Source organism: Chanos chanos, chromosome 13 (genome assembly GCF_902362185.1).
Source record: "Chanos chanos chromosome 13, fChaCha1.1, whole genome shotgun sequence".
NCBI classification, from domain to species: domain Eukaryota; kingdom Metazoa; phylum Chordata; class Actinopteri; order Gonorynchiformes; family Chanidae; genus Chanos; species Chanos chanos.
This window is the reverse complement of record NC_044507.1, coordinates 21,642,044-21,663,682: the sequence shown is the minus strand read 5'-3', so window position 1 is coordinate 21,663,682 and position 21,639 is coordinate 21,642,044. Positions and strand designations below refer to the sequence as shown.

The window sequence follows — 21,639 nt, the reverse complement described above, 5'->3', positions numbered from 1 at the left end:
TCAGTTGCCGGCAACAAAAATAACTGGTCCACTCTATTTGAAAAAAAAGTGTACGAGTGTATGCGTTTTTTGCAAACCAGTTTCAGGAGGGCTAGATCTTGGGCTGGGGCAGTAGCGGCACAGTAAGCTTTAAAGCGAAGCCCCCCCCCCCACACACACACACACACAAGGGCTGCGTCTCTTATTTTCCTCCGGTTATGTTCAGTACGGGCCGATGCAACGGAAAGCGCTCTCCAGTGGGGAGTATGAAATATTTACGCACGGACCAACGCCGCGCCTGTTTAGCATCCTTCAAGATCAAACTTTAAAGCCCTGACCCAAACTTGAAACACAGCAGATTACAGACTTCAAATAATTATACTAATTGGAAAGGTTATCGTAGCCTCCAGTGCCTAGCATGCAGGGAAACAAGACAACACAGTTTCCTGGACAAAGGCAATCTTTTCATAGTGTAAAAACAAAACAAAACAAAACAAAGAAAGAAAGAAAGAAAGAAAAAAAACAAGCGAGAAAACAAACAAAAACAAAGTTGATGTTTAAAGTTTATTTAATGCATTATCATTTTTCTCTGGAAAATACTTTGGCACATGAAAAGCATTTGAGATAATTAACGTCATTTATACAAAGCACACAGCAGAGTACTCCATCAAACCACTAAGCAGTCAAATATACGGAAGCATGACATCACAGTCATTACTTAATATTCCATGCACAAAGCTTCTTTCTCTAGGTGTAGCCCAGACGGCAGAACCAGGGTAGAAAACCAATGTGTCAGCCAATGACATTCACCATTTTTTCTTTCCCTTTTTGTTTTTTAATTTTTTTTTTTTTACATATTTATTTTTGTAATCAATACCAAACACACCAAATATTCACTGACGATTGACACATTTTTCTAAAGAATTTTTAAAATACATTTACAAAGCTATCAAAGGCCTTTTATGAACTACTATAACTACAACTACCACTACTACACACACATGCACACACATGCACACACGCGCGCACACACACACACACACACACACACACACACAAAGCTTTAAAGCTTTTGGCAGGAATGAGAAATGATCATTACTTATGACATAGATATCAACAGAAAATCACAAATTTGCTTTTAAACTTAAAAAAAATACACAGCCTTCAGTTTACTCGTCCCTGAAACATGCAATGAGAAGGTTGAGATATGATGAAATGAATGTCGATATGGTCACCAGTCAAGGCTGAGAGACACTCAGACACCTGTCTGAGGCAGGCTGAGCGTCTTCCCTCGGACGTGCGTCGGCCTTTCCGGTTCTTTCCGGCGATACAGTCTCTCTCGGGCTCGGCGGAGCCGTCGCTTTATTGCGAGCTGGAGTTTTGCTGAGTTCTGTGACTGACCTGTCAGCTCTGTGCTCTCCACTAACCAGCTGTCATCTTGCTTTAGCAAGACAGAGACATGGGGAGAGCACGCTTCATTTAAACATCCTATCTCTCACCATCAGAGACCAAGCCTCCATTTATTCACTGTGCCTGCCTTATGATTGACATTTCAGAGGGGGCGCTGCGAGCAGGAATGCCTTCTGTTTTGACCCGGTCAGAAAAGCATGAAGACAACAGCGTCATTGTCATGACCTTACGTTTGACCTGGTGTTTTGGCACATACGGTAATTTGAATAAGGACAAAATGTCTTGGGTGGAACTCTTTCCTTAAGGAGAAAGTGAAGTGAAAGGGATCGGACTACGAGCTAAAAGAGAAAGAGAGAACAGTCCAGTGTTTCTGAACTCAAATCTCCCAACGGTATATTCTGACAAACAGCAGAGCTCTAGGTGTGTCTTTGTAAATGCCTAATTTGATGTCAGTGGTCTCAGAAAGCCTCATTAAGTACTGTCAGGTGTTCTATGTGATTAACAACACTGTAATTAACATACATGACCAACAGTGTCAATCATGGGCTTGTCTACACCCCCTAGATTAGCCTTAGCATTACCTTAGCATTTCTTTACAACTTGTCAGAGTAGTGATGTTTTAACCCATTCCCTAGGCAACCGGCAAGCACCTAACGTCCTTTCTCATAGGTCTGCTCATCACTGAAGACAATATGATACATCTCACAAAACATCGCAAACGATGCTCTCAGAAAAGAGTATTTCCTGATGTACCATCGCGTTCTGTAATTTAAGACTCGTTAGGAGTCCCTGAGATTCTGATTGGACACAAGTTTACCCTATAACATTGTTGCTATCACTACACACTTTAATATAGTCCCTACTATGGAGATGTTTGAGGCTACGTTCATTCATTTTCTAAGCTGTTTATCCCAATTAGGGTCACGGGGGGTGCTGGAGCCTATCCCAGCACTTATTGGGCGAAAGTCAGGGAGAAACCATTCGCCAGTCCATTGCAGGGCAGACACACATACTCATGCACACATTCACACCTACAGGCAATTTTAGGATCTCCAATTCGCCTGACTTCCATGTCTCCCGGAGGAAACCCACACAGACACAAGGAGAACATGCAAATTCCACACAGAAAGGACCCTAGCTGCCCAGCCGGGAATCGAACCCAGGACCCGCCTGCTGTGAGGCGACAACCCACTGCACCACCGTGCCGCGCAGAAAAATCTTGAATTTAATCTGACTTGTTAATCTGTTAACTGTTTATCACTCTTTAAAATACACGACAAAACTAAAACTAACGAGAAGGAGAAAGCTCCGTGTGCAAATACTGTACTTTAGCATAATTGGAATGATCGTGGCGTCAAAAAGAGGGGGCTATTTCTACAGTAAGAGAACAGTCCAGAGGTAAACGGGCCGTAATTTCTGCATATCTCTCAGCTGAGAACAGCCTCAGTGGTAGGACGAGGTTATGCGGTTCTACAGCAGAGTGGCAGTCCTGTGCACAGACACACACACTCACGCGCACGGTTTATAGAAATGTTAAGAAACAGCAAATGCAAAAAAGTGGAACTGATTATCTTTGTATAACATCAGGAGAGAACAGAGGTGCCTCTTCACAAAGACTGAAGAACCATTTATAACTAGTAAGCAGAGACCAAAACCTTAACATTCCTGAACTACAGTACCGCTCTCTAGTGAAGAGCCTGAGCACACACAGATTATAGCCAGTCAGAATATGGCTGCAGGGGTTTTCACTTTTTTCAGGGCTGACCCAAAAAGCTTTTTTTTTTTTTTTCCTTTTTAGACTGTTTGAGTCTGTGGTTGTGTCTGGGAGGAGGTAGACGATGTTGAATATGTCTATCAAACACCTCTAAAAAAGCTAAGATGAACTGAAAGCTGTTTTCTCAGGACAAAAAAAACAAAACCAAAGAACATATAGATGCTGGATGAAAACCCAGAGACTGCACAATGGCATGGCTTTGTAGCCTGGAGTGGCAAAGTACCACTATATCAACACAAATCCACAGTCTCTCTCTCTCCCACACACACACGCTCGCGCACACACACACACACACACACACACACACACAGAGACGGCTGAACAGAACAGTTGCAGCCTGTAAACATTATCTATACTCATGCATAAAAAAGCATTAATTGACTCATTTCTGACATCTATTCTATAATGTTTGACCATGAGGAGCAAAAGGCCTACTGTTTTCCTACTGAACTACTCTACCACATATGACATTCTGGAGTCAAAAGAGACCAAAAAAATTGTTGCATGCAAAGTCATTTCAAGGTTATGCTCTTTTTGCTTGCTTTTTGCTTTGAAAATGGGAAAAAAAATAAAGTTGAAATAAAAAAGAGAAAAAAGCAGTAATATAAAAGAAAAAGGAAGAGCACACACAACATGACCGTCACAGATCTGAGATGGGGGGGAGGGGGTGGGTGTGGGGGTGTGGGGGCAGGGGTGATGAGTCAGTCGCGGGGGCCCTGGGGGGAGGAACAATCAGGCCTGCTGCGGGATCTCATTGGTCGACAGCTGGGAAGACACACACACACACACACACACACTCAGTCCCCATAAAGAACTGTGGGCTAAGGACAGTGTGAGAGACATGGGCGAGGCAGAAACACATCACCATGTCAGGGGGCTGGAAGCTGTGACGACAGCTGCCGAGGACATTTAAGGCCAGTGCGTTTAAACTCAAACCTACGCTTCCATTCCAGGTCTGGCACACAGCAATGTCGCCAGTGAAAACTTTAACTCCGGGAGTGTTGATACTGTCCTGGTCTACACAATATAACACTCTCTCAGAGTTAATTTAACATTGCTGAATGCGCAGATGTACTGGGGTGTCTAGAAAATTGTCCAAAAATGTTCTCGGGCAAATCAAACGTCAACTGGATATTGTGAGAGGGATTTGTTTTGGTCTGTGTTTGTTTATATAGCCCATACATCAGAGTGTGGTGATACACAGAGTATATAAACACCTGGAGGAGAGAGCTGTACACAGGGGGGAGGAGGGCGGGGTTTGTTACACCGACTGACTTTTTTTTTTTTTTAATCTTTTTTTTTATTTTTGTGTTTGTGGTTGCCCTTAACTTTGGGCCTCCGTGATGTGAAATTGGGGGTTTATGAAGGAAAAGCCCTCAAACTCGTCTTGGTCGAGGTTCCTGATGACCTCCTCGTCTGGAGGAGTGAGTACCGGGGGGTGACGGGTGAAAAAGCGGTCAAAGTTCTCAGCGTCCCGGCCACACTGTAGGAGGGAGAGAAAGAGAGAGAGAGAAAAAAAAAAACAAGAGAAGCGTGTGATGGAAAAGGCAGGAATGAGGCAACAAAAAGTGAAACCACATGACGTATGTTCGACAAACAAATAAAAGTGGTGAAAAAACATGGATGTGCTTGGCATGATGAGCACTCAGATTACAGACACTGTATCAACATGGATACATGCCAGGTGACAATCTGAGGGATTATGTAATTCAGTGCATGGCAATGTTGTTGACGCTTGTTTGACAGTAATATTTATACATGAATATGTTAACAGTGTGTGTTAACAGCATCATTCATGATATTCTGGGGGTTAACAATGGCAACAACAATAAACAATGACCAAACAACATCAACAACAACGACAACAAGAACAACAACAACAAAATACATCAACTTTCAAGTTCAAATGTCACCTGTGGAAATGTCAGTGCTGTACTGCGCTTTTTAAAATAAAACAAAACGGAGACAGATCACATTATACAAATGCAAGCAAGTCCTCTGATGACTTTGAGCTCCTCTGCATTGTGTAGATGCATATCTCAGAAAACATATATGTATTCCTCTAACACAAACAAACAAACAAAGAAATAAACAAATAAACAAACAAAAATCTCCCAATTATCAATTGTCAATCACAACTCCTAATGCTCATCTTTTAAAAGCACTGTCATAAATAAATTATTCATAAATATAGGTGTTTGGGCTCGGACTGAGAGCAAAGCCAAAGTCAAACCCACGGTGAAGACTGAGACGACACCACAGTCCTCTGGCTCAGAACAAACACAACGTTTATTCTTCACTGCAGCGCTTTTCTGCTATAAAAAAAGAGGGGAATGATTTCAAAGCCTCTCAAAAGGAGGAGTGTGTGTGTGTGTGTGTGTGTGTGCTGGGGGTGGGGGCACTGGCTAGTGGTAAAAAATGAACTGTGTCTGAATCGATCTGTTTTGTGGGGATAAAAGAAACAGAGAAGCTTATTTTTCCTCTCATATGACTTCACGGCACAGGTATGTAACATGGTCATTAGAGAGGAAAAAACGGAATACCCAATGGATTTTTCACACACACATACACACACACAGACGTCCCTCACAAAAGGGTGACAAAACACTTTGCTGACTCATCAAGGTTAACACAGCTTCTGACAGTTCAGCCTCTTCTGTCAGAACCTCCCTTTCTGCATGCCTCCAACCTCCTCTGTCACCTAGCAACTCTGCTGAAACTAGACCAGTAGCCTGAAGTGTGGAGAATGTTGTCATGTCCCATGCTGATGTTCAGATATCACATCAGTGAATCTGATCCCACGCCACTGGCTTAGTACATGTGTCTTCAGAAGATTTTAGAATATTGTTGAAGAGAGGAGAATATTATATTAGTGCCTCAGCAGTGAACGTATTTTAGTAAACTCTAGCACGAGTTCGTGCCAACAGAAAACTCAGAAACCTTCTTGTAAATGTTCTAGGGCTGGACCGGAATATTCGACTACTTGCATATTCGTTCGTTGGGTAGGTGTTCGGTTTTCAATTTTGGGATTCAGCCTTAGTGTTTGTTGTTACGCCATAACGAAGTTGTCCTACCCACTAGCCTACTTGTTCGGCCGGGTTGCGTCCAAAATCGCCGCGCCACGTCAGGTTTTTCCATTTCCTAAGCACGGCAAATATAAAGCCTGTCTTCTACGTTACAGCAGTGCCTGTGCATTGTACAGTATGACGATCCGTAGCTGAAGACAGATTAGAAAGTTTGACAGACAAAGCAGCATTGGCTGCATTTTGCCTGTCATGTTTGTTTTGGTGTCCCAAGTGCCAACTTTCACCAGTGTCAGGGCAACCCTACATCATCGTGTCTGAAACTCCATTTTCCCTGTCCGCTTTACAACGCGCACCCGGCATTTTCAGATTGATGCACCTCAGAGAGCGTTTTCAAAAAGTATCGTTTTCGGTGGCGTAAAACGCTGTTTTAGTGTGGGTGGAAGGGCGAAACGGAGCACCAATTATGCGCTTTCAAATTTACCTGGGTTAGTGTGGACAGGGCAAAGAGAAAAGGTCTTTTATTAATAAATATCCACACAAACAACAATACTGTGGAATAACAGAATCCTTTAAAACGAACGCCTTTAAGTAAACTGAAAGAGACCTGTGGTGCTATACATCTCCGCCGAGAACGGAGAAATGTCTGGATCGGTCCTTCCCGAATCATGCTCAACCCCCCCGTTCCTACAGATGGACCTAACGAGGCAACAAAAAGCTTTGGGTTTTTTGGTCAAGAACTTTTGCGTCAAGTGACCTAGTTTACACGACCTACGCCAGCATCCTCTGACCTACTTCATCTGCGGCCAGTGCCTGCAGTGTTCTGCTCTTTGGGGCATTACCACAATCTGAGTGTGTGTGTGGCTACTCTTACAGACACAGTGGGACCAAGGCTTTCTTTACAGAGACTGATATCACAGATATGAAAATGTCACTTTCCAACAACAGGGATAATGAGTCGGATTATCCACATTATGAATGTGGGTTTTTTTTTTTTTTTTTCTTCCTGAGGTGGGCTGAAAAATGCAGGCTGGATGGGAACACGTGCCGTGGGTGTCCGCAGAGCCAGGCAGGGGGACAGAAAACAGGCTGATTAATGTGGGCGTGCGCGGAGGTGTTACAGGCGGCAAATGAGATATTAAATCATACAGTAACAACATCTGCCGCCTCTCTGTATCTGAACGAGGTGAACAGCCTCTGCTCAGACGTGACCTCATCCAGCGCGTTCTAACACGCGTAGCGTTTTGTCCGAACGCGATTTCCAAAATATGCTGACTTACGGATCACCCCGCTCCCTGCTCTACACGGCAGGTGACCCCGAGCACCCAAGCCCTCCAGAGTGGAGTGGCGGTGAGGTGTGAGGGGTGGAGCGCGTTCCGCGGCGAGCTGAAAATTGAGGCAAAAGCTTTCCAGTGTCCTCATAGATCCACCTGTCCAAAGTGATTAGCGTCAGAGGCCGGAGTCGCGGCGGGGCGGAGGGAGACGCATGCGACAGGCTCCTCCGCTCGACAGAAAAAAAGGTGATAAAGACCGGCCATTTGCAGCTCATGCTCCTAATCCTGCGTCTCAGCAGAGCCTCGAAGTCCACACCCTCCACTGCATCTCTGCTCTCCCTGTGTTTCTCTCATTCCACTCTCTCCTTCACCTCTTTTTCTGAGAAGAACAGGCTTTTCCCTCGTCTCCACTGTGCTCATATCTGTCTCGGGCACCGTGTTAGCACCGCACAGGGATAGAGAGACATAAGGAAATATACTGGAAAATAGATAGTGGTGAAGCAGAGATGCAGCAAAATTAAAAAAAAAAGATGAAAACTTTCCTCACCACTGCTAGACCTGGCACACGCACACACACGCACACACACACACACACACACACACACGCGGTGTATGGTCAGTGATAGGATCCAGTGTTTTATAGAGTGGTAGCAGCCATCTGTTTGCCAGCCTCCGTCACCTCCCACCGCCTACTTCTCCCATCAGCCCCGCTTCACTTCATACCTTCGCACCAAAAAAAACCCCCATCCCCACAGACAGTGGACGGCTTTTATTTCTTTAAAAGTGACTGCTCTAATTTCTGCTACTGAACCCAGATAGGTTGAACTGATGAAGCCACCTTCAGGTGCTTCCCTCATCGGTGATTCTGTAACTGCTTTTATCAGACGGGTCTGAGTCTTTTTTAGTTACATAAGCCAAGTTCAGCATCCGGCACACCCCCCCCTCCCCCCCCCCCCCACCGCCCCAAACGGCTCTGCGTCTACCGTTGGTCTGTGCCCTTTAACTCTCCATCACCACTCTGATGCAGCAGCGAGCAGCACGTCAAACGAAACAACCCTGTAATTGACAACGGAAAAACTATCTGTCAAACGCTGACAGGAAATGGTTAGCCCCCCCCCAAGTAGATGAGGATATGGTTTTGTTGGATGAGTGTTACTGCCCCCTTCCAACAATTTGCGTTACAAAGCTTTGAGTTAACACAAAGAGCCAATGATGTTCATCTTTCTGTTATGCTAATGACTAGGGCTGTAAGAAAATATCGACATACTTGAGTATCGCGATATTAAGTTTAGGGATATTGTATTGAAACTTCAAAAACACTGTATCGATTTTTAATTAACAGTTGACATGCAAAGATTCGTGGCAGACAGCGGTTCACTTTGTGTTGTGTTTAAACTCCCGACTGCTAGATAGCAGTGTTGTAATCTATCTTCAGCCATTTGACTCTTCCACTCCAATGTAACAACGTACACTGAGACAGGAAGTAGTGTAAGGGCGCGCTGCTAACATTAGCATTAGCAAACCTAGCTGACTAGTAACGTTACCACCGATGGCTGAATCCGAAAGAGTTAGACTGGCTCCCGTGGCGCACAGACCTAGAGCGTCAGCTAGATTTGCTAAAAAAAGTAGTGCTATGATGTTGGGTATTACAGGGACTGTGATAAATGCAAATGCAGATGCCACTGTTCTGATAGCATTAAAAAAGTAAACTTTTTTTTTTACTCAGATTTTATGCATCTGGTGGTGTGTTCTTTATACTATGACAGTTTTTCTAAAATTAGATTTAAAAAATCACAATATATCGCCTTGCTTACAGTATCGTAATACGTCGCACTATGCTGAACTGTAACCCCTGTATCATGATACGTATTGTACCACCAGATTCTTGTCAATACATAGCCCTACTGATGACTCACCTGTAAGATCATCCATCACCAACCAAAAATTACTCAAATATTCATTGCTCAGAATTATGAAAGCTGATAACACATACACTTGGAGTAAATACAGCCCCTCAAAAGATCCAGTAACTTTCACCTGAGATAACCTGTAAAACTCACACTCTGAGATGAACTCAGATGGGGGAATAGCCCATCTTCCAAGATCATCTGTTTTCTCTTTTTTTCCTTACGAAAGACCACGAAAGACCCATGAAACAACAGCACTGATTTGTAAATGCATGAACTAGCACTTTGGACACCAGAGAGCTGTGTAGACCAGTGAGAGCTCTCTCTGACCATCCCAGTGATGCTGGTTAGGACCAGTCTCAGCATTACATTTTCAGTTGCAAAGTCAAACATCTCACTTTTTTTTCTCCTGTCAAACCACTGACACTGGGCCAGTCAAAGGGCTAATGAACTAATTACACTAATTATCCCAAAGGAGCACTAACACAGACAAACTGAATGAAGGACCCCTGACAAATGGGTCTGTTAAAAAAGAGAGTTGTTCACATTTTTAGACTTAATGTGTAAACCAAAATCAGTTTCACAAGGATTCAGCTCCACCCATTCCACACTATTGGAGGGTCTCACCTCCGCCCCTATATAACCACTCATGGCCTCCGTCAGCTTCACGCTCTGTATGTCTCTACTAGATTCAGTTTACAAGATGGTGCTGAGGAGGGTGAAGCCATGGATCAAATTCTGAATGGTGCAAATTTTCATTAGACGGTTTATCATGTTGGCTAGGTTAGCAACTCAGGCGGACGCCTTTTTTGTTGGTTGAAAAACAGAAATGCGCCCAGAACTGAGAAGTTGTGGTGGGTTTATTACTTTACAAACAACATGGTAAAAGTGTATTATTACACATAGGCATGTGCATTTTTCTTTGCCAACATTTGGTAGCATAGATTTTAGGCTGTCCGAAGTATGGAAACAGTGGAAAACATATTTAATCACTTTTATAAGCATACTTAAAAAACACACAAGCTTAAAGTAATTATGCATGATCACATCAGAATATTCTTAAAAGATTTCAACTGCATTAGTGACTGTTTTTCAGCACTGCTGCACTGGGCAGACCTGTCTCTGAGCATTGTCATACTGGGCAGACCTGTCTCTGACCAGAAAAAAGAATCAACAAAGGAATCAGATTTAAGTGTTGTCCAGCAAAAGATTGCTTTAAAAACTAAAACTGTACAAGTCTCCAGTCTATTTTAAATGACCTTTGTGACTATGTGTGAAAAGAGGACAGGAATATGATCGTAATGAAACACAAAGGTAGAGAGCAGCTCACAAATCCAAAAGCTAAAATATTTATGCCTTTGAACAAAGCAAAACGCAGGGGACAAAAAAAAAAGTTAAGCAATAAAAACATATGATGTATGCTAGTGGAGATCACTTTGTTTTCCTGAGAAGGAGGCAAGAATTCCCATCACAAAAGGTACAAGCACTCTTTCATGAAAGGGAGCATAAAAACCCTCAGAGAGACTCTCCAGGAGACAGTATTTTAATGGGGAAGCTTCATCAGTGTGGAGAGAGGCCTTTCCCGGCTTGACAAGAGGGCTAATTTTTTGACTGGTGGAGGGACTGCTGTTTTTTTTTTCCACTGTGTGGGCAGTACAAGAGAAAAAAAATCTTTCTGACAGCTGGGAAAGGCTGGTTCAAGCTGTTCTCATTAAGGATCTAGTCCGAGCTGACAAACACGCCTCGGTCCTCTATGTGCTCCGGACATCCTCTACTAACAAAGCTAATATGTTCAGCCGTTCTCTGCTAGTGTGCGTCAGCGCGGTGAACAGAAGGAGCATACGCCGCTCCTCACAAACCTCACAGGCACTTCCCAAATCTCTAATTAGACCCAACCACACCATGGTGAGAGTTTCAATAACCATCTGATTTTCACTTGTCATTTTGATATAATATCCTCGTGGACCTGCTTCCCAAAAAAAAAAAAAAAAAAGGGAAAGAAAGAAGAAAAAGATGCCTGAGACTGATCTCTGTATGGAGAACTCATCCCAGACTCAGTCCTACTGAACCAGCCTCATGTGCACTGATGCTTCTCTACCAGTGTTTTAGAACGACACAAAAACACTTCCAAGTGTAAAGGGCTTTTTTTCCCCTCGGAAATTAGGTGTCACGGTCCCGGGAATGTTCTCTCGGACAACAGCCGAAAGGTTTTAATAGAGAAAACCGATCAGTTTAGCTTTCATCTTTTGTAATTTTGTGAAGTGGAATGATAAGTGAGTGCCCTTAAGTGTCCTCTTTAAAGGCTTAGGAGCCCGTTTCTGTTGTGCCGACGAACAAACTCTAAACACTACAACAAACAGCACAGCCCACAAGAGCTCAATGAACTGTTTCACCACTGTTCATCAGCACACAAAGCCAAACGCCAAAACTCCGTCTCCACTGCATACGTACCTGCATGCCGTGTCTTAGAGAGACCATGGGGACAGAGTGAAGAGAGAGAGAGAGAGTGTGGGGGTGTGTGTGTGTGTGTGTGTGGGTGTGGGTGTGGGTGGGAAGAGGTTAAAAACAGCTGTTTGCACATCGTTGTTGACAGGCTGTTGCTGGGCAGTACTTACAGCTTTTGGTTTGAATGGCGGCTGCACCTCCTTGTTCTCCAGTTTCTCCCAGTCCATGTAGCGGAAAAAGGCATGCTCCCTGATGTCGCGCTCCCCCTCAGGTCCACAGCCCAGACGCTTGCCTGGGTGCTTGGTCATCAGCTGAGAGAGAGACGGGTTGGGGGGTGGGGGTGGGGGTGTTAATCATGAATTACAAATTACAAAACTGTCAAACCTCAAATTACACATTACAAACTGTCAAAACCTCTTATTCTTTGCTGAACCTGGTCCACACAGCACAAAGGGACACAGGGCAGGAGTACTCATCATGTGTAAAAATTCAGTTTAACGGCTTTGTCTGAAAGAAAATTCGAGTTCACTTGGCGGGAGACGGAGAGGAAGAAGACACTGACATTGAAAATTCAGCCCTTTTTTTTCCACCAGGTTAAACACATTTTTCTTTTGCAGTCTCTGACTTCTGACTTCTCCCCCCACCCCCCACCCCCCACCCCCGACCCCAGCGTGCTGTGCGGTTTCCTCCAGAGGACCACGCAGTGGTGAATACAACAAAATGGTTTGGCTATTTTATTCCCGGTAAGGCGAGTTTAGCGTGTGCTCTGAGAGATTAAGCCAAGAGGGAGAAAGCTGAACAACTTGCTGCCTTTTTGTCGGTGGCTGGGCAAACATGAAAAATTGATGGTGGAGGAGTTAAAAAAAAAAAAAACCCAAGCGCTTTGTGAAGCGGACAAGGTAGCAGCCTGTGTGTGTGAGTGTGTGTGTGTGTGTGTGTATGTGTGTTAATGCCTGTGCATGTGTGTGTGTGTGTGTCTGTGTAGGTGTGTGTGTGTGTGTATGTGTGCTAATGCCTGTGCATGTGTGTGTGTCTGTGTAGGTCTGTGTGTGTATGTGTGTCTGTGTAGGTGTGTGTATGTCTGTGTGTGTGTGTGTGTGTGTGTGTGTGTATGTGTGTCTGTGTAGGGGTGTGTGTGTGCGCGTGTGTGTATGTGTGCTAATGCCTGTGCATGTGTGTGTGTGTGTGTGTGTGTGTAGGTGTGTGTGTATATGTGTGTCTGTGTAGGTGTGTGTGTATATGTGTGTCTATGTAGGGGTGTGTATGTGTGTGTGTGTGTGTGTATATGAGTGTCTGTGTAGGGGTGTGTGTGTGTGCGTGTGTGTATGTGTGCTGATGCCTGTGCATGTGTGTGTGTGTGTGTCTGTGTAGGTATGTGTGCATATGTGTGTCTGTGTAGGGGTGTGTGTTTGTGTGTGTGTGTGTGTCTGGTGGGGGGTTAGACAGAGCGGGGGGAGGGGGCTAAGCTTTAACCCTCAGTGGACCAGGCAGGACCTTGGTGGGCTGCCCAAACGCCCAGTAGCACGGTGCTTAACTTAAAGCCACACGCTCCGATGCGTTTGACAGCTCCATAATCATCTTTAATGCATGTGGCAAGAGCAGCTCACTCAGGGCTCACAGCTGGTCCACACAGTCCCCCAAGCCTGGGCCCCAGGAGAGGCATGCAGCAGTGTACCACTGAGCCTCTGTTCAGGGCCACCCTCTGATGTTTCACAGCCACCCCCCCCTCCCCAAAAAAAAACCAAAACCCAACCCTATAGTGAAGTCTTGGTATGTTAATCTATAGGAGCCTGAGAGACTTACTGAAGCTAAAGGATTGAGGAGGTGTTTCTCTGATCTTCACTCTCTCAGTATAGAAACCATCTCTACGTCTTGACTTCCTGACCTTTCCTCACCATCATGCCATGCCATGTAACAGCCCATCCGTGTTTGTTTGCATTCTGCCGACTCAAAGCTAATCTTGACTTTTTTCCCCCACGTGTTTATGTCCTTGCTTCACATGTCAATGCCCCTCCCCCCCCCACACACACACACAGGCCCTGTGTACACCTTATATTAAGATCTGATTTTGGTGATCTGATCACAAGTGGACAGCTCTGAAGTACAGGTGTGAACGCATCCGATGGGCATTGAGGTCGCGTCGAGATCCGATCACTCAGACCACATTCGGAGGTGGTTTGGACCGCATATGACCACATTCTTATGGCAGTGTAAACGCAAATGCGAACTCGACCACAATGAACGACCGCCTACTCAACTGACATCCTCTGTTTACGAGGAAGTACGAACTCATTCGCGTATGTACACATTCACTTGCCAACGGCATCATATTAAAGTGTGACAACAGGCAACAACAACAACAACACAGGCAAAATGGATACTGTTTTGATTTCTTCTTATTCTTCTTTTAATTTCTGACAGACTAGGCACGGGAAGTGCATTGATGCCTCCCGCTGATTAAAAACAACAACATTTAACGTGAAAAAGCTTAACATGCCTTAATGTTCCAAAACTGCGATCAACAGTCACCAGATTTCTCTAGGTCAGGGGTCTGCAACCTTTATTATCAAAAGAGCCTTAACGTCCCAAAACAGCAATCAATGATCACCAAATTTGTCTGATATCTCCCATGTCATAAGCACTATCTCCAATCACAAAAGCAAAACTGAAATTCAATGAAAGGGGTCACGTGTTGGAAATGATTTACGTGTTTATTCGCATGCAGAGCGGGGAAGTGCGATCTGATCTCAGTTCGTCACTGGAGATACGGATTCTAAAGCCAGGTGTGAACGGACGAACTTAGAGCTGTCCACTTCTGATGGGATCACCAAAATCGGATCTTAACGCAAGGTGTAAACAGGGCCATATACACACACATCTACACGTCTACACACACACACACACACACACACACAGAGGTTTGGCACCAGCAGTGAGGTCTCAGTGTTAAACCGCTCACTCCTGCTCAGCCCTCTCTTTGCATCCAAATGTCTCCTGAAGACAGGAGCTGAAAGATATCTTTCCATCGCCACAGTCTGTGATGTCTAAAGAGCCAGACCGAACGATTGAACACAGCAGGGATAGCAGCAGGCCTCAAAACGCCACACAAAATAAAAAAATAAATACATAACTCAATAAAAATGGAAGCGGCATCTGCCCTCTCCTATTCCACCAGACTTGGCATTTCCCTGGAGAGGTCTCACATCGGAAATGAGACTTCGCCACCACTGTCCCCAGACCCTGTGGAACCACAACTCTCATCTGCAACTCTACAGGAGGCATTAAAACCCATCCTCTCTGCCATTCACAAACACAAGAACAGAGAGGGGAATACGCACGAGTACTCACGAATACTCACACGCACACACACGCACACACACACACGCACACACACACACACAAAAACACACACACACACACACACACAAACACACACACATACACACAGACCTACAGTAGAGATAAAGTCCTCTATGTTGATTTGAGTGAAGGGAAATTAGCCAAATTCAGCCTGATATCCCAAAGCACTGGGCAGGACTCCATATATAAGATCCCCAGTATCTCTTGTTGGATCCACTCGCATTAGCACACCAGGCTGCACTTCAACTGATATTCACACTCAATTATCCCTGAAAACGGCACTGCTGCAGACAGAGCCTCCGTCAACGTCACAAACATCACCGCGGCATGTCACACAGTCTGCCTACATCATTACAGACAAGGCCTACTTTACAAATTGGTCATTAAATCTCCCTCAAACCAGGGGTCAGTCTGATCTGTGAACGTACTGTATGTTGGTTTGATGCGGAAAACCTCCCACTGTCCTCTAAGACAGCGGAGCCACTGAGTCACTGCACTCTACACAACGTCAGTTTCAGTACAGTGAGCCATTTCACTCTAGGTCAACAGTCCCACTGTTTTCATTAGGGAGAGAAAGACATAAACATGCTCACCATTAAATATGCACAATTCAACACACAATTCTGCTCACTAAAATCTAATGTTATATATACATACATCCACACACACACACATATGTATATATATATATGTATGTGCTTGTGTGTGTGGGAATGTTCAGCGTGTGTGTGTGTATGTGTATGTGTATGTATATGCATGAATATGTATGTATGCCACATATATGCTCTCTTTAAGTCAGGCAGAGATGCAGTTAGTCAGTCACTGGACCATAGGACTGACTGCTCCGCAGGGCGACGGGATGCACCTCACTCCTACTGTACAGCTCCACAGGAGAGCTGCACCACTGCCACTGCCCTGCACCTCAAATGAAGCTTAAGCACAGCCTGTCTTAACTCACACAATTTTCCAATCTGTTTTAAATGTCAGGGATTCACTTGGTATTCCTGCACTATTTTGGTAGGGATTGTTGGTAAGGGCGCCGGGATCTGACGGTTTCACTGCAGTGCGAACTTAAGCTATTAGAGCCAGTTCTGCAAGCACTTTTAACAGATCCCCTCAGCAGAAAGAACTCATCAAGACAATGAGAAGTGCAGGGAGAGAGAGAGACAGAGAGAGAGAGAGAGAGAGAGAGAGAGAGAGAGAGAGAGAGAGAGAGAGAGAGAGAGAGAGAGACAGAGATAGAGAGAGAGAGAGAGATAGAGATAGAGAGAGAGAGAGATAGAGAGAGAGAGAGACAGAGAGAGAGAGAGAGAGAGAGAGATAGAGAGAGAGAGACAGAGAGAGAGAGAGAGATAGAGAGAGAGAGAGAGAGAGAGAGAGAGAGACAGAGACAGAGATAGAGAGAGAGAGAGAGAGAGATAGAGAGAGAGAGAGAGAGAGACAGACAGAGAGATGATGAAAGCCAGAGTGTGTGAGAGAGATGTGTCGCTAGAGAAGGCTGAATAAGAAGAGTCGTAGAGGGTGAGAAAAAAGGAAAAGAGAGAGAGAGAGAGAGAGAGACAGAGAGAGAGAGAGAGAGAAAGAAAGAGAGAGAGAGAGAGAGAGAGAGAGAGAGAGAGATGAAGTAAGTCTTTTGTTTGGCACAATTTCCTTTTCCTGTATGTTGCATTTTCCTGAAGTCGGTCACAGGAGAGGCTGTCAGGATTCTGAAGCCTGGGAGAGTTGATTCATTATTTAAGGCTCACATTAGCATGTATCTATTAGAGTGGATCTCCCGTTGGCCGTACCTGCCCAGGCACTCCTCACTGCTATTTTACATTCCGCGAATCAGATTCTCCTCAGTAAGAAGACTACGCCAAACAAAGGGAGGAAACACAAGAGGGAACCATCACTCACACTGAATCACAGATAATAAAAATCTTTCCACTGGCAAATCTGTTAAGTTCCACTCTTTCCTCCGCACAGGGGGGATTTTGCATCTCGATAGCATTTCCCTGCCTCTTATTCTTCAAAAATCTCTTTTCTCCTCTCCCATATGCTACTGAAGCATGTCAGTGACACGGAGAGAGAACAAAAGCCACAGGAACGGTGAGCGGGGATCAGAGGAGAGAAGGTGTGTGATATTCTTTGCTGCCATACTCCAAGGTGGAAACTAAGAGAGCAAAGACACCAGAGTTCACAAAGAGGCTTCTGTCAGCATATTCTGTTCTCAGTCTAGCACAAATGCCATTCAGCCCCAGTCTGGACCAGTTTACATTCATGTTCTCCGCACCATAAGAGAGACATGAAATAAAAATCTTCAGGGGTTAAGGTACAGCCACAGCCTGTAGACACAGACTTTCCAGACTCATCTCGGTTAAGGGTGGTTTTTTGTGTGCTGTAATCAACTGGGTAAGGTGGATCACCGAGCAAGAAGTGTGTGTGTGTGTTTCCGCGTGCACGCGTGTGTCTTATGTTACCTAGAGGAGCACTGCCCAGACATAACTGGAGTGCAGCTCATGTCCGAAGGGAAAACCCATGTGATTCTGACGTGCATATCGATTAGATCGATAAGGACAGGTTAGAGGTCACGGTATTTTCAAAGCCGCCAAGAGTGGCCAGCGATGGCGTTAAGAGAATGATTTTGTGGAGCGCTACTGTTTGCGCGCGTCAGTGCTAGTTTTCTCATTAAAACTAACTGCAGGCTAAGAGCTTCTGCTCAATACAGACGAGGGGAAGTCGGGTAAACACATGACGGGAGAGGGAAGGGCATTGCTGGAGAAGAACGGGGGTTTGATTTGATGGAGAGAGATTCTTTTAAATAGCGAGTCGAGAGGCCATGATTAGCGTCGCACGCTGGCCTGAAGACTGTTAGCGCCAATAACATCATCACCGATCACCACGCTCGGCTCAGACGAAAGCGCTTGTCTTGCGTCTCTTACAGAGGAGCACCAACTGCTTGGGTTTCCACACACTGCTTGTCATTCACCAGTAACAACAGAAGAAAAACCAACAACAACAACATTTCATTGCGGCGCAGCTAATTATGCAGGCTAATTTCACTGGCCCCCTGTGTTGGCTTGTGTAATCAAAACAACAGGGACTGGGGAAAAAAAAAAAAACATGGACTTTATTACACTCGACAATTACCAGGTGATTAGTTTTAACCACGCAACACTCAATAGTTTATCAGCGTGTTGATAACCTTGTTCCAAAACCACGTCTACTCATAATACTTACATATGGACATTTGTAAGAGAGAGCGATTTAGCTCGAAGCAGATTTTCATACATGTCTGATTCTGCAGAGCTAATACATTAAAATATTTCGCTAGTTAGTTAGTTAGTTAGTTAGATAGTTAGTTAGTTAGTTAGTAAGTGAGTTAGTGAGTTAGTGAGTTAGTTAGTTAGTTCGTTCGTTATCCATTCTGTTTTCCAGGCATTATAAAGAGCAGATTTGTTTTTGAGTAAACAGTGACACACCAGACTGAAGTCGGCTGGTGTTCCCTGTCCCTGAGTTTCCAAACGTCAGCCTTGGGAGATCTCTTGGCAAGCTGTTCTATGTCTAACTCTGTACAATCTCTAATTCAGCTCATCTTTAGTCCAAATGGGTTCCCAGAACCGGGGTTAAGCATGGTTCTGGCCCGTGGCCTGAGCTGAACATGGCGTGTTCAGGGTGAGGGTGCCTGCTTACCCCTTTGCAGATGGCCACAGCTTCCTTGGACATGGATTTGGGATAGGACACGTGGTGCTCCATGATGGACTGAAACAGCTCATCTTCATCCTCCCCATCAAACGGGGGCTGCAGGTGAACACACAGGACACACAAATTCACCGGCCATCAGGAAATACCAAGGTTACTAATACAACTGAAACTGAAAACATAACAAAAACAAAAACATACTGGTTAAATGAGATTAAAAAAAAAAAAAACAACATTCAGGAAGCCAAAACTGAACTGAAATCAAAGCCGTTTCCTCTAAAATAAAATGACGTGAGATAAAAAAGACTTTTTTTCTGTGTTTTTTTTCTCCAAAAGTGGATTGGAAGGCTGCTCATTTTTCTGCCTGACAGAGTGAAGGTGGCAGTCACTAAATAAAGATAAATTGTGAAAAGGGGCCTTTACAGCCAGACCATCTGAGCCAGACCAGGGGCTGGAGTGGCTGACCTTGGCAGAGTCCCAGGCACTGAAGCCTAGGCTGAGGAGAATGACACACAGCCTTGTGTGGTACTTCTGTTCTGCACTTTGATAAAATAACAAAATAATAAAAAAGTATATGTATTTGTTTGTACAAGGGGTATGAGGCACTAAAATAAAACAGTACAGACAGACAGACACACACATACACACACACAAAGTGTAGGTCTCTTGGACCCAGTTAAGGGTGAGTTAGTTTGACATCAAAGTCAACATGACTCCTGGTGAGAAACTCAACACCAGGCTCTTTAAAAAGGATTAGTGCTTATTTGTAACTTGGATTAAGTTGTACTCCTATTCCTGGGGATTAATTTAGACATGCTAAAAAACACAACTAAGAATTAAGACACACTTTTTTTTTTTTTAAATAAAACACCTTTTTATATCAGTGGCATTCAAAGTATGACTGAGTCAAACTTATATTCAATAACTATCTACAGTAGCTATTGCTTTGTAATAAGAGCATAGCAAAAGTAAATCTACTAAAATGATGTATTCGGAGTTCAAGCCAGTTTCTATTACTGGATCTGTGCCCTTCCTCTTAATGTCACCTGCACACCAAATACTTTATTGCTATAACATTGGACTAATCTATGGTTTTACAGTGTAATTTATTGTGATTTCACGACTGAGGTAATATTGCTATTGTTATTTGGGATTGTCTAGAGTGACCTTCGAACTTTTCCGCTTAAGGATGACTCAGCTGGCCCGTTTCCCCATCAGAAACAATCGAGGGGAGATTGGGAGTGTTCAGTGCCGGCCGGTTCCAGAATCATTCATAAATAATGAGTGAGCCGGGGACAGTGGGGAATGCCTGGTGTCAGTCTGGACAAATCTGATGGACTTCATTAATACAAACTGACCTTGAATGAGGAGGTATTCCTAGCCAAAGCACAGAGAGAAATGGGCCAGTTCTAAAACACAGTGGTAACCCTCTGCGAGTGTGTGTGTGTTGTGTGTGTATGGGTGTGTGTGTGCGTGTGTGTGTGTGTGTGTGTGACAGAGGGGGAATCAGAGCTGGAATCTAAATCAGTTCCCTCTAGACCCAGATCCATTCACTGATACTCAGACCCAGATCTCTGACCAAAAGCAATGTTCAAAGACAGAGCAATTATGCCAAATTCTTTATCTCTGATTTCACTGTGAGCAGTACAAGAAGACTATTAATGACTCTAACCACTTTAAAACTGAATAAAATCTGTTTGCATTTGGTCACTTCGTTATTTGAAAAACAGCTTCTTAGCTAATATTATCAGTCCAACAGTTAGGGTTTGTATGCAACTAATCATTTAGCATGTAGCTATTCGCAAGTCAGCAATCTCTGTATGATTAGCATTAATAACTGCTTTGTCAACAATTAGCTAGACAAAAATCTTCATATGATTAGCATTCCTAACTGCTCTCACAGTTACTATTATATAATCATATGGCCATATCATTTTCACACTGATAGAATTCACCTGGGTCCAAACCCAAGGTCCTGACTCTGAGGCTGCTGTTCCCTCTGTCCTCTGAACAGATTTTCAGACCAGAACCACAAGGCCAGGAGTCCACCTATGGTGTGTGTATGTGTGTGTGTGTGTGTGTGTGTGTGTGAGGGCGTGAATGGACCCCATGTCCCCATGAGGACATAAATATCTGACAAAGACTTGCCAGATCTATTTGGGATCTTTTTCCAAAACTTTTAGTGTTATTGTTAAAACGAAATGAACAAAAACATATTTTTCCTTACGGTTAAGTTATGGATATTTAGACAGAGTACAATGGAAGTCAGTGGGAAATACCAGCAGACAAAGGCAAACATATGTGTGTGTGTGTGTGTGTGTGTGTGTGTGTGTGTGTATCCAGTATCACCTGTCCTGCCAGCATCTCGTAGAGCAGCACTCCAAATGCCCACCAGTCCACGGATTTGCCATACGGTTGGTAGGCAATGATCTGGAGAGAAAAAAAAAACCCAGGAATTCATAAGCAGTGCAGGACACAGCTGCAGCCCAAGTCACCCGTGACCACAGCCAATCAGCGCCTGGGAGTAGAGAGTCCAAGGGCAATGCAGAGAGGAGCACTACTGAAACAGCATGTCATGTCCTGTCTGTCAGGAGGCGCCAGGTCTTCTCCCACAGGTTGGCTGACCGAATGGGCTGGTGTTCAACATGGTTTTTGCAGATGAAAAAAAAAAACAAAAAACAGACATTGGATTGTAATAGCTCAGGCCTTTCTGATCTGGATCGCCTCAGAACAACAGAAGGTTCCAGAAGCCTTGTGGTCAGGCTAGCTATTACTGACAAAGACAT

General features: G+C 44.3%; 1 protein-coding gene across 1 annotated transcript in view; it reads right to left on the bottom strand.

The window, feature by feature from the left end:
• Window positions 1-4,487: 4,487 nt before the first annotated feature.
• The window catches only part of prkcbb (protein kinase C, beta b), an 86,342-nt gene continuing 69,190 nt past the window's right edge, over window positions 4,488-21,639 (bottom strand). Inside the window, exons 14-17 of the mRNA XM_030789855.1 lie at window positions 21,203-21,283; window positions 18,845-18,952; window positions 11,983-12,123; window positions 4,488-4,646 (exon numbers count right to left, since the gene is read on the bottom strand). Of these exons, the coding sequence (XP_030645715.1) occupies window positions 4,488-4,646; window positions 11,983-12,123; window positions 18,845-18,952; window positions 21,203-21,283 (489 nt within the window). The remainder of the gene's footprint in view (window positions 4,647-11,982; window positions 12,124-18,844; window positions 18,953-21,202; window positions 21,284-21,639) is intronic.